The 16,052-nt window shown below is 43.3% G+C and overlaps 1 protein-coding gene across 1 annotated transcript in view; it reads right to left on the bottom strand.

The window, feature by feature from the left end:
* AACS (acetoacetyl-CoA synthetase) overlaps positions 1–16,052 on the bottom strand; it is a 37,188-nt gene that overhangs the window by 14,644 nt on the left and 6,492 nt on the right. Inside the window, exons 3-8 of the mRNA XM_084217130.1 lie at positions 15,093–15,213; positions 13,211–13,324; positions 6,974–7,071; positions 3,266–3,380; positions 2,697–2,778; positions 2,444–2,591 (exon numbers count right to left, since the gene is read on the bottom strand). Of these exons, the coding sequence (XP_084073256.1) occupies positions 2,444–2,591; positions 2,697–2,778; positions 3,266–3,380; positions 6,974–7,071; positions 13,211–13,324; positions 15,093–15,213 (678 nt within the window). The remainder of the gene's footprint in view (positions 1–2,443; positions 2,592–2,696; positions 2,779–3,265; positions 3,381–6,973; positions 7,072–13,210; positions 13,325–15,092; positions 15,214–16,052) is intronic.

Genomic DNA, 16,052 nt, shown 5'->3' with positions numbered 1-16,052 from the left:
TTTATAGGATTCATTTATTTACAGGACTTTTACAACCCCGAGCATTTATCACTTCACACCAGATCTGGCAGCTGATAAAACTCCCTGGTCTGCTGCTCCTCCTGGGGACCAGGCCAGGCTGGGGAAGTGCTGAACATCTGGAGTGTGAGCACAGCTGTGCAGAGCCCCAGCAGGACAGGGGAGCAGGGCTGGGCACAGCCACACCCCAGGGCCAGGGCAGCTCCTGGGGCTGGGCTCCAGGCAGCAAAGAGCCCCTGAGGGATCTGCCTGCAGCTGCACCAGGGACCTGCAGCACTGCAGAGGTTTATTAAACACGAGCCTTGCAAGTCCTTGAGATGGACAGATGTGAATTGAAGAGGATTTTAGCTCAAAATTCTCTCCTTAGACAGCTGGGAGCAGGGAAGAACTGCAAAGGGGCCTGAGATGAGTGAGGCAAGGAGAACCACCAATGCTTTTAGGACTAAAGAACAATTACTAATGCTGATCTGCAGCACACCCAACTGGTCAAAACCATACAGCCATTTTTTATATCATCTCCCATGCCCTGGCTTCATTTTCTTTATTTATGTATGTCATTTCACCATGTAGCAAAAAAACAGACCAGAAAATTACTGCAGAATTAGATAAACTGGGTGGTGAATTTAAAGTAAGCTGCCTGTTGGCATCTAAAATCAGTACAGTAACAAACCAGCATTGGAGCATACTATAAATAAGCAATAATTGAAATGTCTTCACCAAAATGTCATCTCTTCTTGCTGTTTTCACTACCAGAAACACATTTGGTTTAAACTAAAGCTGGAAAATAAAACAAAGACAGTAGGCTAATTCTGCTTTTTTAAAAATCAAATCAATGCAAATCATCCTATTAATTCCAGTGGAAACAAGATTAAGCCTAGAACAAACAGACAAACCCAATCAAGTGTGTAAAAGACATCTAAGAATTTATTTGCATGAACTTTGTGTAGGCCCTATTCAAACACTGAGGTCCCTCATTCAACAATTTGCTTTTCAGACAGAGGTGCTAGCAACAGAAAAAAAAAATAAAACCACAACTACAGAGCTACTCAGTGGAAACAGAATCATCACAAACAATAGATCTTACTCATCCATCCACCCAGCAAGGATGAGTAGTCTGGACCTAAACTCTAAGGTAGCTCTGCACATGAGTCAGCTGGAGAGCAGAGTCATGATTCAGGGCAAGCTAACAGGTAACATGGGAAAAGAAAGAACTTTGCAAGAGAAAACTCCTGTTTTCTGATCTACAGCTATTTTTCATCTCCACTGTTTATCACCCATCACTGAACAAAACACCTGTCCTGTTTTTGCTAATCCACCTCTGCAAGTATTTACCCAGTCTAAAGCCAGCACAGCTTCAAAACAGCTGTCAAACTTCAAAACCCACCTCCTTTCTTCTTCCCAAACACTGGATTTGTGTCCCAAAGGGACCATTTGGTACTGCCTGCTATGATCTCCTACTGATTGATAACACAAAGTAGAGTGTTTACAGGCAGCAGGGGATTTGTCTGGGGGCAAATCCTCCAGTCCCTGCCATCAAAGAGAGGCAAGAACACACACACTGGGGGCACAGCATCAAAGGATCCTGCCCTCAGGCCACCCAGCCCTGCAGGATGCTCACCCTGGTTGCAGAGCAAGCAGCAGAAATGGGGGGCTGGCTAAAAGCTGGGCAGTTCCATTTACACACAGTGCTACAAATGCTCTGCACAACACATCCTGCCTGCCTTAAGTGGGGAAAAAACCTGCCTTCTATTAAAGATTATAGCAGAATTAAAGTTTCAACACTGCTGCAGTCACTTCCTCTCTTTTAAGAGCTTTGGAACATCACCAGCAAGTGGAAAGCAAGTGAGCAAGGGTCATTCTGGCACCAACATCAGATATTAGCCACAACAAGACACTGCCTCAAGCAGTTTCCATGCAATGCAAAACCTACACTCAAGGGGATTCCAACTCTCTGCCTTCCTTCCTTAAAGGACTGATGAGGATGACATACTCTAAACTGATAAACATGAAGCAATGTTCAAGGTAAAAAATTATCCAGATAATAAAAACTGCAAGCTCCCTATGGGCCTCAAGCTAACCATGTCCAAAAATCAGTTGCAAACACCCAATTCAAGTTGACTTTTCTTCTTCAAATATCAGTCAGGCCACTTCTACTGGTGCTTTTGTGAATGGCACTTGCTCCCAGGAAACACCTGGAACCTGAAAGGTCTCCACACTGATTTCTAAACCAAAGTATTTACTATCCCTACCAATCCACACTTGCTTTCAAATAGCCACTAACAAATAAAAAGGTTCACTGTCAAGTTACTGAAAAACCATCAGCAATCAATTCTTCCTTAAAATACATCAGAGTGATGCTGTTAAAGGAAAAATGTAAGCCAAGCAGCAAAGCACAGCCAGTGCAGCCCCAGGAGGGAGGACATACCCCTGCTGAGTGAACCATGCATTTTGGTGCCCCTGTGGTGCCTGAGGAATACATGATAAAGAGAGGATGGCTGAAAGGCAGCTGCTCAAACTCCAGCTGGGGAGCCTGGTCTCCTTTCCCAGTGGCAAGGAAGTCTTCTAAAAAGACACTGCATAAGAAGGAGGGGAAAAAAAGGAACATTTCAAAACTTTCTGAAAGCATTACCCCAGCCCACGTGTAAGATCACCTCTGTACCCAGCAGTGCTCCCATTACCTGTTTGGAATCTTAGAAATATCTATGGTTTCTCTTGAGGATACATATGGAATCACCACCACTTTCTTTAGGTCTGGAAGCCCTGGAAGAAGGAAGAAAATTATTTTCTACACTCAGTTACATAAGCAAAGGTCTGTTCTGCCTGATTGAATCATACAGTGTAATGCACCAAGTAACAGAAATAATTCTGATGCTCTGAGTATTGAAACCCCAGAGGACTGAATTGTTACCCAAGATGTAATTTCCTCAGTGCTGCCAGCCTTTTATGTGTAAATCTGCAAGCCTTAGTGCTGTAATACCTCCCCATTTGTCTTCAGCAGCACTTTGAGCTTAAAAACACCATCATCAGCCCCTGCTCCCACTGTTGGCTAATTTCTGATCATCTATTAAAGTCAAGCAAGCAGAAGACTGTCAAAATTACAGAAAAGACCATCCAGCTTTTACCCAAATCTGTTCTGAAAGCCTCAGTGGCCACTGTGACACTATAAAGAAGGAAGGACAGGAACAAGTGGCAGGGCAGGCTCTGAGTGCCCACAGGACCACATAGCAGATGGGATGCAGTAAAATACCTTTTACCACCCTCAGCAGCTTTTCCAAGTGGTTGTGCTCTTTGCCATTGTATATAACAGCTTCAACAGAGAAGATGAGCTTAGGCTGAATTTGGGAAAATCTGTCCAGTACACCCTAGGGATAAAGAGAAAAATGTGTTCAAAAAATGAAATTAACTGCTACAGTAGGAAACTTCAGTGGGAGCTAAATGCAAACTTCAAAACAAGCAAGGAATAAGGACAAGAATTAACAGGAGAGTTGTTAAAAGGCTGCCTGCTTGTGTTTCACTCACACAAGATCTCTGAAGCACAACAGGTTTGTAAAAATCTATTTCATGACCCCCTCCAGACCGACCAATGATAAAACCCCCATGGATCACTTAGGGAAGGGCCAAGCTCCCAAAGCCCTAAACAGCTAAAAAATCACCCTGAAGGTGAGATTAGACTCCTGTAAAGAGGAGAAGGAGCTGTGATGTGAGCAGAATTGGGCACCTGATACCCAAGAAGGAGCACAGGACTCCTGCTGCACCTGCAGGAGGAGCTCCACGTGCCCCCAGCTGCTCTACAAACACCATCCTGGGGAAGATGCACTGATGGGGTGAGGGGCACCCCACATGAACTGGCAGATTTGTTCTGTCCCCACTAACAAAGGAAACTTCACCACTGTTTTTTTAGCAAAATTAATTGATGTTGAACACACACAGACTACCAACAAAAGATACCACAGCTCCTTTGGTACCGCTGCAGCAAAACACATTCAAATGCTAAGTTTTCAGGTGTCTCCTCCAGCTTTCACAGTGTTCAGTAATTTACCACAGCTATCATCCTATTTGAGATTAAAACCCTTCTGGCATTTACTGTTTTCCATGTACACTGCATGCAGCAGCCTACCAGAAATGGATCTTTTTGTATTCAACAGCAAGAAGCAAATCCTTTCAATAAAAGCTCTCAGCACACTGATGTGCAAACCCCTCTAGCTCCATTACTTGAAGCATTAAGAAGTACAAGATTACACAATACTGTAAAATTGTCAGCTAAGTGTTCAAGAACAATCTCCTAAATCATGTTGCAGAAATCAGACTTGAGTCATCTGCTTATTCTTCCAAGCATTCTTTATTTTTCTGTTTTCTATTTGCCCTCTACATTGCAGCCAAAATGAGAAACCAATTATTACCAAATCTGAGGATGAAAGCAAAAACATCACGATCAACTCATCTCTGTTAAACTCCTTTCCAAGCTGGGCTGCTCAGCACTGCAAAAAATCTGCTGCAAAAGGACAGGAGTTCTGTCCTGACAATTCCTCCATGCTACAGGAAAGCACAGGTAAGGGATACGGCTAAATATAAATGTATTAGCTGAGAATGTCACTGAAACAGCTTTCCCTCCTATCAAACATGTATTTCCTTTTCCTTGCTCACATTATAAGAAAATACAGTGACAATGCACTGACATTCAAATTTCTCAATTACTTTAAAACAAAAATCACCAGAATCTGTTCTGGTGACAGAAGAAGTTTTCAAGAAGCCCCTGGTGTGTTACCTAACAAACTCAGACATGGAGATTTATAATTAATACATTACAGTTACTCTCTAAGGGAGTATGAAGGCAGATTTCCTGCTTCTTTGGTAAATTCTCTACCTCCTCCTTTGCTCCCTTTCCCAGGAACAGACCAAGCAGCCACACTCGTGCTGTGTGCAATTGTACATGTGTGCATACCCTCATGCTGAGTGCAGGGCACACACATCCCATTTCCATCATGCCTGATGTTTAACAATTCAGACCAATGAGCACTGAGGGTACTCTAAAGAGAAGAATCAAATCTGAAGAGAAGTGTGAATCAGAAGCAGAGATGGCTGCAGCTCTCAGGGTCCTACCAAGCCTGCTAACACACCCGGTCAGATTCATTAGCACTGGCAGCACCACATCCCACAGGGCAGCCTGCTATGACACAAAGGCAATGCAAACAGATGGAACACCTAATTGCTACACTGCAACTTCAATCCAACCAGATGGCTCAGCAAGGAATTCCTTCCACAAAAAGCTCAGGTGTAGCAGATATGGCTCACTCTATTCTACTTCAGTCCAAAAAATTGTGCAGGGCCCCCAAATGGAGCTGCACTGAGCTCACCAAAGGCTCCTCAGCCAGCTCTGGGAGCAGAGCTTCGTCATGAACTTACAAACCCAACCATTTCTCGTGCCCAGGCCAGCACTTTGCCGTGAATTTATGGGAATGGATAACGGGGAGCAGAGAGATGCAGCAGCAGCTGCCAAGAGTGGCGTGGTGCGTGGGAGGCAGCTCAGTGGTGCTCTGACAGCAGACTTCCTCAAGCCTTGAAGCCTTTGGAGGGATGGCATTCAGAGCCTGCAGTGTGTAGGCAGCTCCGAGGAGTGACATTTCTGAGCTTCACAAAACACATACACACAATTGGACTTCAGATGTTGAAAATGCTACGCTATTCCTCCAAGCACAAAAATCTTGGTGCATATTAACAGGACTAAAGCAGCTTCACAAAAGGAGGAATAGCTTTTGCTCAGGGTGGAAGCCAATGTCTCTGAGGGCCTCTGCTGATCCCCCTCATGATTTTAGGATTTGAATTCATGCCAACACACGCTGCCAAAGGAAAATATATGATATTGATGGCACTGCAGCTCCAAGGCCAAGTTCCATTAAAAAGCTATCACAAAAAACTAAAAGCTGGGCACTGAAAACAACAGCACACCAACACGGACAGAAAATATACCAGTCCTTTGTAATGCAAGTAAAGTGAGCAATCTTCCCCCAGATAAGAGATCGAATCACATTGCACAAAATACTCCATACCATCATTTTCTGAGCAAGCAGAAAATATTTGTAGAACAGATTGATCATTACATGCTGTAATGATTTTTTTAATCATTTTTTTTCCAAATGATACACTCTCAAGTGTAAGAACATGGAATGCTGCTGCCCTCTAGTGCTAATCCAGGAATGATTAATCCAGACATTTCCCAGACACTGGGGTTAAACACTGAAATTAAGGGGTTTATCTAAAAACATTGTTCTCTGCACTGTGCAATTCAAAACAACTACATTTTTCATATGTAAATTTTTAGATAGAAGACAGGTTTAATATCCCCCCCCCCCACCTTAGAAGTTTAGATCCACTGCTGATGTGTGCTAAAAACTTCCCAAACCAAGCAGAATACATCCCCAAAATTTCCAGGGCACATCCATTTGGATGTCATAATTTCACACACAGCATTTATTTCTACACTAAGAAGAGTTAATCAGGTTAGTGATATTAGTATGAAATTCCTCACTGGTGGCAAATAAAGCCTCATGGAACAGACCAACCAGGGTGGTGCTGAGTTCACTCTGACAGGAGGCAAAGGATGGGACTACTTGGGCAAAGAAATTGGAGTGTGGCTGAGCCTGGGGCAGGATCTGGGAAGAAGAGCCAAGCTCAGACTGCACTGCTGCTCGTTTGCACATTTGATATGATAAAAGCTCACCAAGACCACGGGGGGCATGTGAAGATATCCCAACAGTGAGCAGCTAAAGCCACTCAAATCACCCAGCAGAGCAGCAGTGACACTGACAGCAAGCGGGAACAGCTCCGGAGCGCTGGGCTGTGCCAGGAGGTGGCAGCAAGGCTGGAGGGACAGAAGCCATCTGCCACCTGAACTCATCACCCTCTCTGCCTCTGGGACTCAGCAAGGGCTGCTCTGCTCAGGCACTGGGCTACTCACGTTAATGCCAAAGTCTGGGGAGGTGGAACTCCAGATGGCACCAATGCTTGCAGCTGCCAGCATTGCTTCCACTGCGTGGATGCTGTTGGGCAAGTAACCTAGGGCAGAGTGGAATGGTTAGAGATGGAGCAACACTAAAAAAAGATATAATATATACAGTGAACAGGTCCTAAAAATGCAAAATCCTAGACTGAAGCACCCTTTGAAGTTTTCCACACAATCAATGTCGTACCTTGAAGCTAAATCAGTTACACAAGGAATTAGTAATACATTCATTTATAAAAATATCTGTATCTGGGTTTTTATCTCAATATTACTCCAAATTTACAAGTGTTCCTGCTTAATTAATAAGCCTTTCAGGATAAGAGGGCAGCACAGGGAAAAGAGTAACTGGGAGAGAAAATTAGTGGATTGATTAGGGTATACAGAGACTAAGAGTACAGCAGCATGCAGGGCAAAGAACAAGACTGCAGGAACAGCCATCAGAGAAAAAAACAGTATCTGCAATGAAAGATTATAAATAGCTCAAAAGCAGAGATTTAGCTTCACAAAGCTAAATCTTGGCTGGTAGACGCTGCCAGAATCTTAAACACAAACAAGCAAAACCAGTGTCTCAGCTGATAAGGGAGTAACAGAGTGGGACAAGCCCTGGAACATTCCCTCACACATGTGGCTCTTCAGGTTTCTCTCATTAGCTTGCAGCAAGATTTCAAGCTTTAAATTCAATTGATCATGGCATACAGAATAATTTAATGTCAAGAAAGTCAGATTTTAATTTCAGTGAGCTCAAGTTGAGCAACTCTCCAGAAGGGGCTGGGTGCCTGAGTCTGACTCTGCACTGCTCAGAATCCAGCCCACAAACGGAAAAGTGCAAGTGGAATTCCCAAACTACACTGAGATGGATCAAAGACCTGGAGTTTCACATCACCTTTCTTAAGCAACCAAAAAGATGTCCAAGTACTTTTAAAAAAGCATAGGATGGGCCTAATTGCAGTACTCTGACATCTAATTAGAATTCTACATTTGAAAGCAGAAGTTAAATGGCAATAAAAATGCTTTCCAACCTGTTCAACAGCAGGGGTGGGCACTGAGATCTTGGACTGCAGGTGCATCACAAGGATCTACAGACAGCAAACACTCAGCAGTGCAAACTTCTCAAAGAATGATATTTGTGGATGCACATTTCAGGACAGGAACTCAGATCTTAACAGCAATTTCTGCCATTTTAATATTACAGTTAGGAGGGTACCAAGCTGGATTTTTGTGAGGTTTTTCTACATTGCTTGAAGAAAAATCTATCCTTTTTCAATTTTGTAAAAAGTGAAGTTAAGTCCTAAACTGAGATTCTTCCTCACTGAAAAATCAGTGAAATCAGTTTCTTAAACCACCAGTGCCACTGCAGTTACTGAAAGCTGCTGTGGTTTTGGGAGTAGGAACCCTTAAAACAGCATTATGACTTAAGCCCAACAATTTCTGGAAAACACACAAGTGTGAATAAAAGCTTCATGCCATGCTAAGATATAAACTGCTCCCTAGAACTGCCTACAGCTTATAGTGGTTTGTTCAGTGAAGTCCTTAAGCACATAAAATGCAGCAAAAATTGATGCCCATAAAAGCATTATTTATTTTGCTATTTTCCCCTTGGGGTCAAGGTTTATACAAGACACAGTATCCCAAAAATCTCAGTGATTTTTCTTGTAAGACAAATATTCCTCCCTAAATAATTTGAAATATACAAACCGGAACAGACCAAAATGTCATTTGGTGTGACAAAAGCAGTTCTCTAATTGATGCCAAATATTTCCATTGAGCATTTCTTGGATGGTATCATCAGGGGGCCAGAGTGCAAGGAAAACAGAAATCTCTCCCTGTGCTTTGGAGCAGTTATTTTGCCACAAGCTTCAGTTCTGTTCCAAGCAATTCTCCTTCTCACCTCTCCCCACAAAAGCCCTCAAGGCAAGATCACAGGTCTCTGCTGATTATTGTGAGCCAGACAATTAAATCATTGCTTTCATCTGTCAGCCGGCTTTCAGGTGGTGGTTCAGTTTTGGAGGATGCCAGCCAAAAATGCCCAAAGGTACAAACCATGCTCAGGAACTGACTCTGCATTTCTGTGCCTTCACCTGATCCCAGGAGCCTTGCTGCTCTCAGGGCTCTCACATTTGTCCCAACTCCACCACAGATAAAAACATGAGTCTGTTCTGGCTGGAGATGCTCTAAACACAGCAGAGGAAGAACTCATTTTCTCTCAACAGCTAAATGACACCAACTACTTCTCCTGCCAGTCTTTCAGATTAACACTGGATTCTCATTTAGAAGTAAAGTTAATTTTTTCTTCCTTCCACATCTGAGATTCTCCAGCTGATCACAACAACTCCATGCATGGAAAGCTCCCTGCATTTCTCTGTGCCCCTGGAGATACCAGCACACCCCTCAGGGCACTCAGCGGGCTGACACAGCTCCCCAGGGTCTAAAATTGTAGAGAGAGCAATGTTGTAGACAGAGGATGAAAAAGGCAACTTCTTCAGCTGGATTAGCATCAGAGCAGTGACCACTGGGCAAAAGCTCTCTTATTATAGAGGAATAATGGTACTGCTGATTTAAATATTTATCATGTTTGCTCATATATTTAACTAGGGCCTCCATGTTCCTTGATAGAATATTTCAGCTAAGGATCAAAAGTAGGATTTGTCAGCATGGAGAAGGCTACACAAAGGATTTCTCTAGCTCTAAATCTTCCCTTACCCCTTTCTTGAAGGTGGCAAGAAAGGTGGAAACTACCTTCTGTTACCAAAAAGGAGAGGATCTTCCTCCTTTGGGTGAACTAGAAAGCAACTGAGAAAGGGCTCAAAACTCAGGAGCTGGGAACCTGAGCAGGGATATCAGAGTATGATACACAAGGGTCCCAGCAGCACTCCTCCTGACAGAAAAACACATACAGTCTCCAGGAAAACAGAGAAATGAAAGCTTTACCTGACATAAAACCACTGAAATCTCTAAGCAGGACAAGTGGCATTTTAAAAACACTGTCTGGATTTTTTTTAAGAGGCACTTACAGCCTGATCTGCTCAAGACTAAGTGCCTCAGCATTTTCTGTCAGTTGCTATTTGCTTAATCTAGCACACACCAAGATTACACTTACATGTGCTCATTTACACTGCAGCACTTTACCAACAGAATAGGCAAAAACTGTAGTCCAAAAACTGGATATAATTATACTGAAAACTATGGCAAAAGTCTGATTTCTCAGAGTGCTGAGAACACATTCCATGCAAGCACCTAAAGCCTACATGAAGTTTAATAAAGGCTTCCTCTTCGAAAAACAGGCACCCAAACATTCAGTTTTGTGCGTGGAGGGGAAAAAAAAAATCCATCAATTGAACTGGGACCCTGCAGCAAAGGTTTTGTCTGAGCCTTGAAAAAAATACATCAGGAAGAAGGAAAACAGGGAGCAGCAACTAAAATATTTTCTCATTGTCTTCTATTACTGAGCTACACCAGCTCCCAAACTGAACAGAATTCAGAGACAGACTCCTATTTTCCCTTTTCAGCATTTCCTACTCCTGCAGGACTTGCAAGTGGCCACCCTGCCCAACATTACTGTGGCCTGAAACTATTAGCACCCCTCTAATCTCCTTACAAAGCTAGCTTTAAAACCCACGTAAGCAGCAGGGCTAATGCAGTTGCTATAGATAAAATAGCAGCTTTAGACAATGTAATTCATTGATATTTTTTGAGGATGGTTTTGGGTGAAGGCATGGGGAAGATCAGATTGTTTCTAACAGCTGACTTGTAAGAGAGCAAAGCTGGCTACAAGGATAGAGTAGAAGGAAACCAGAGAGGAGAAACATCCTCCCAATAGTGTTTTGTTCTTATTTTAGTCATTGTCATTTGCCAGATGGCCACTGGGAGACCAGGAGCACCTCACATGTGGATCTGGGCAGCTTGCAGTAGGTATTGCATGCCTCTTCCAACTGTTCAAGCATCACTGACAGTACTGCAAGACATCTTCAGGGGAAGAAATAGGTTTCACAACACATCTGCTTCAATTATGTTCACTGTTAAGTGCTCTCAGTGAAGGAAAGGGAAGACTGGAATGAAATCAAGCTGAAAAAAAGTGCTGACACCAGTGCCTGTCCACCCACACTCACCCACCTCCAGCTCCAACATACTATTACTGTCATGATGCAACCATAAATTGTACTGAACAAACCAGGGGGGATGTTAAGTGTAATGAGAAGTTAAAGCAGCCTTGTCTTAGAAGCAGCAAAGCGTGGAGATGAAACTCACAGGAAAACAACAGTAAGAGTCATGTGTAATTCTAACAGCTCAGATTTTAAGAGAAAGTGTCAACAAAGGGTGTCAGAACCTGACAGGCTGACTACATGTTAGGCAGCTGTAATGAAGTTCATAGAGTATCTCCTTTCCATTTAAAACCTGATTTCTCAGAAGCAGCAGAAGCATGCCCTGTGTTACTACTATGAAACAGCAAGAACTGCCTTTCCCTCTGCCATCTGCTCCAAGTTTTGGGACAAATTACATCCCCGTGGATTCTGGCAAGTTCTGGAGAGCCTGATTTTTGATAGCACAAGTGGTGTAGGACTCCAGCTTCCCCACCCAACACCTAATGTCTCTTGCCCAACTCAGTTTGGGAAGCTTCAGCCTCTGACTGAAATGTCACACTTGAGCTCTTCCAGTGACTGCCAATATCCTCTGGCACAGGAAAGAAATTCAGACCCCCCCATAGAAGTATCTAAAGGGACTTTATTAATATTTTTCAATTGAAAAGCATAGTTGATACTTTTTTAAATGAGAGGTAAGCCAGCCACCAAAACAAAAATTCAAAAATCAGCCAGCCTGCAGTGCTAAACACAACAGTCATTAACTAAAAGGAGCTGTTAGTAAAATTATAATAGCATTATTAGCAGCACAGGCTACAGCTACATTTCAAGGCCACGTTTTCTCCAGCAGCAGAGTACATTTTCCCTTCTGCTGAAGAAGTGGTCAGAAATGAACAGATATGACAGCATTAAAGTTGAAAATGGAGATAAAATTCAAGCATCTCCATTCAGACAAACCTCCTCAACTTCACTGTATGGTTCAAACCTAATTAAGGATTTAATTCTAATTCCGTGTTAAAAACCAAGCCACCAGCTGTGATCATGTCATGTTTCCAGTTCCAGAGCATACTCATACCATATGTAAGAAATGAGCTCTACTGAGCAGATTTACATTTCTAGGTCATAGTTTTGGGTTTAAAATTTAGTTTTCAAGACATATGTTCAAGTTTGCAGCATGCAGAAAACAAATCAAGAGTTTCATCACTGTGGGTTTGCATCATGTTAGAATTTACACACACTTCTTCAGGATAATGGCCAAGTGTTGCTGAAAGAACATGGGATTCCAGCAGTACAATGACACAAACACCAGAACTGCCAGGTAGGAGCCAAGGAGCTTCAAGGATATTGCAGTTCTGATTCACACTACACTGACAAGTTAACAGAGCACACAAAAGAGGTGAAGCAGCTCAGCTGGGAGATCAAACCCAGCAATTTAGAAATCAATGTAACTCCTTTTCCAAGGATTGCACACTGGACAAGCTGTTCACAGGACAAAAACCTGTTTATGCAGAAAACACACATGACAGTCTCTTGACAGGAAATATTGGTGCAGAGGATGTGGAGAGCTGCTGAAAGGATCAGAGGGTTCTAACTCATCTCTGCACTGGTGACTTGAGGAGTTATTGCCCAGCAGCTGCTCCCTGTCACCCCTCTGGTGGCAGGACAAGGTCACCAGAGCTGCAGCTCCCAGAGCACTGGGTCACCTGGGGCCACAGGGTCAGGAACTGCCAGTGGCACCAGGACAACCAACCTTGGACCAGCATTTCCCTGACTGGCCTCACATGAATCTGCCAGACCTTGTGACTCAAGGCTCAGCTAGAGGCACAGCTCCCATCTCCCCTGCTTCCATAGAGTGCTTCTGAGGCAGACCTTGGTGAATGAAGCATTTTCCTTCCCCCTCCAGTGCTAGAGAACCCACAGGCTAATCCAGGTTCCTTCCCTCTAGAAATGCATTGCCTACAAATGTAAATACAGCAGCACAAGAGCCTTTTCTTTACAATGTTTATTGAAATTTTCTGTGAAAACTATTTCACAGGCATGTTTCTGTAACTCTCACTACTCATTTGCACATTTCAAAAAGAATTCCACCTCCTGTCCCTTAAAAAAAATTACTCACCCACAACTCTGTCTCCTACTTTTACTCCCATCTTCCTCATGGCTGCAGCATACAAAGCTACAGCTTGTCTCAATTCTTCAAAAGTAACTTTGAGGATTTCTTCTTTGCCTTCCCCTGAGGAAGAAAATTAAAGCAATCAGTCAGAAATCAGGCATTGCAACATGAGTCTAGTACAAACAACCAATCCTAGTAGAAAGCAATTCTAGGAGAAGAGCATCCACTAATATTTATATTTTTGCTTATGAAGTTGCTCTTATGCTGCACCAAAACCTCTTCTTTTTAATGGGAGTCAAGTATTAATCAGTGGTATTTGTTCAGTAGGTATGAGGGCATTTGTAAAGATAAACACATCTGCAGAAACACAAACTACTCATGGAGAAAGGTGTGCTCTCAAGGAGGATTCATGGTAAATAGACTGCACTCACCAAGGCTAATTTGCAACATGGTGGAACCTCATTTTCCCTTTTTGCTCAGTTTTGTCATCTGGTCTAGGAAGCAGCACAAGCTCAAGTTGAGGTTTTATTACAGCAAGTCTGTGACTAGAAAATCATGCAAATCCAGGCCTGACTTTTGATGTGCTTTTGGAACATCTGCCTTTGCCAATGTAGCACAAAGCAAACAAACTAAACTGGACTCAGCTCCCCTCTGAAAGGATCTGCAGGGTGTTTTCCCTATTGTACTGAATGTCAGGTGTTACATAAGCCCTTAATAAATCACTCGTGAAACAAAACAAACAAACCTAAATGTTATGAAAGCAGAAATCCGTCACCTTGAAGTCCCTTCCTGCACCTCCTCAGTGTGACTGCTGTCCTATTTCCACCACCCAGCACTTCCCATGAAGACACACACACACCCCAAGGATGCCACAGGAAAGGTGAGCTGCACACCCTGCTCCTTTCACAACAGCTGCCTTCAGCTCATTGCCTAAAGCAAGGAATGGCATTTTTCACTCTTTTGCCTTCTCAGACCTTCACAGCAGTAAATCTGTTCTTGCACAGAGCAAGGGAGCAGGTCATGATGCAGAGCAGCCCAAGTCCCTGTTCCATGTGGTTCATAAACTGAGCAGGGACTGCCAACAGAGCCTGGGTTCCCACAGAGCAGCAGGAAATGAGACACTGATCTTGCTCCATGATTAAAGCCCCAGGAGAAGGGAATCACAAGAAACACTCACCATGGGAGCCAGGGACAAGTGAAATTGTTTAGCAAAGTTACATTTACACTCCTATGCCCTGTGACAGCCACAGAGCTGCCACAGAACCATCCCCAGTGAACACAAACCTGAGCCAGGCCCCCCAACCACCGCTGACCCAGCAGCAGGGAGTTACCAAGAGCTACTCTGACTTAAGAGGTCTTAAGAAGATTAAACACAGCAGAAGGTCACAAAAGAGATGCAGGTGGAAGTCTGCTCACCACAGAGGAGCCAACTGCTCATTCCAGCATTCCTGCAATGATAACTAGGAAACAGTTTTGCTCCTTTTGCTACCACCACCTGTGATTATGTGACAAAGCAGTTTCTGATACACCTCACGACTTCCTAACGAAAAGATCTACAGGACAATAATCATATGTCAAACCAAGCAATTATGACAAATGTGAAATAATACCTCAAATATTGAGTGATGTTAAACACAGCATGACCTCCACTACCTTCATGCAGCTGAGCACATTCTAATAAAACATCATTTAGCTTGCAAAGGATTTTCCAGAACTATATTCCCAGAGCATGTTTTGCTGGGGTTTTTTGCAGAGCTGATCAGACAGTGCAGTGTCACTGACTTTATCACCCTTTTTTCTCTCCTCATCCAAACCAGTTTACTTCCATGTTTCGATCAGGCCTAGCCCTCTGAGCAGCACAGAAATACAAGGCATTAATATTCCTTACTTGCTGCATACAGTGCAATCTTGTCATTGTCCTTGTGCTTCAGGAGATTCTCTGCATAGTTGAGGCGGCTGCCCTTGAACCACTCGGGGATATCTGAGATGCTTTTGGATGTATCCACCACCTGAAAGAAACACACCATCACTCCTGGGCAGCTCAAACAGAACTGCTTTTTCACAGCACTGTACAAAAGTCAGCCCAGCAGTTCCAAGCTCTGTGCAGACCCTGTTAGGCAAGAATCACTTCTCCCAGCTTACAGATGGCAAACAGATCCTGTAATTAGAGGCCTGGAAAGTTTAATTATTTGTCAACTGTCACATGCAAACACGTCATTACAACAAAATCAGGGAAAGTTCCCTGCTGACAGTTCTACCTTTGGACCAGCCTTTAGCACACAAGTAAAACAAACCATTGTGACTACACCCAGAGCAGGAGATGCACACAGACCTCAGGGACACTGGTGGTTTGCCCCTGGGAACAGCTCAAACAGGGACTGAGCTACAGCACATCTGAACTCTGTGCCAGCCCAGCTCCCTCTTTGGGGGGTGTGAGCATCCACCCTTCCCCACCACGAGTCCCAAGGCACAGAGACCAACAGCAGGAGCTCACACAATGGTAATTCAAAATAATTAATTAAATAGTCAAATGTAACTGAAGAGTTTCAGCTTTCTATTCAAGTTCTCAATTTTTGAGAATTAACAGGATCCAACAACCTAATAAACCTATATTAAGTAACTCACCACTTAGGACTAAGGCATGCAAGGAAGTGAAAAATGCAGTGAAAAATAATAAAAAATACAGTCAGCTGAAACAACTTCCCCCATCCTGAACTCAAATTATTAAACCTCAAAGTATTAAACTACCCCTTCATAAGTCACGAGTAAGACTAACTTTAATAACACTGATAAGTAAAGAGCCCCTAGCATTAGCCCCAGGTCTAAAGTCTTTCCAAAATGTCCCTCT

The sequence above is a fragment of the Fringilla coelebs genome (assembly GCF_963513975.1).
Source record: "Fringilla coelebs genome assembly, chromosome: 17".
NCBI lineage: Eukaryota > Metazoa > Chordata > Aves > Passeriformes > Fringillidae > Fringilla > Fringilla coelebs.
The sequence above is the reverse complement of the archived record's forward strand: the minus strand, read 5'-3'. Positions and strand labels throughout refer to the sequence as shown.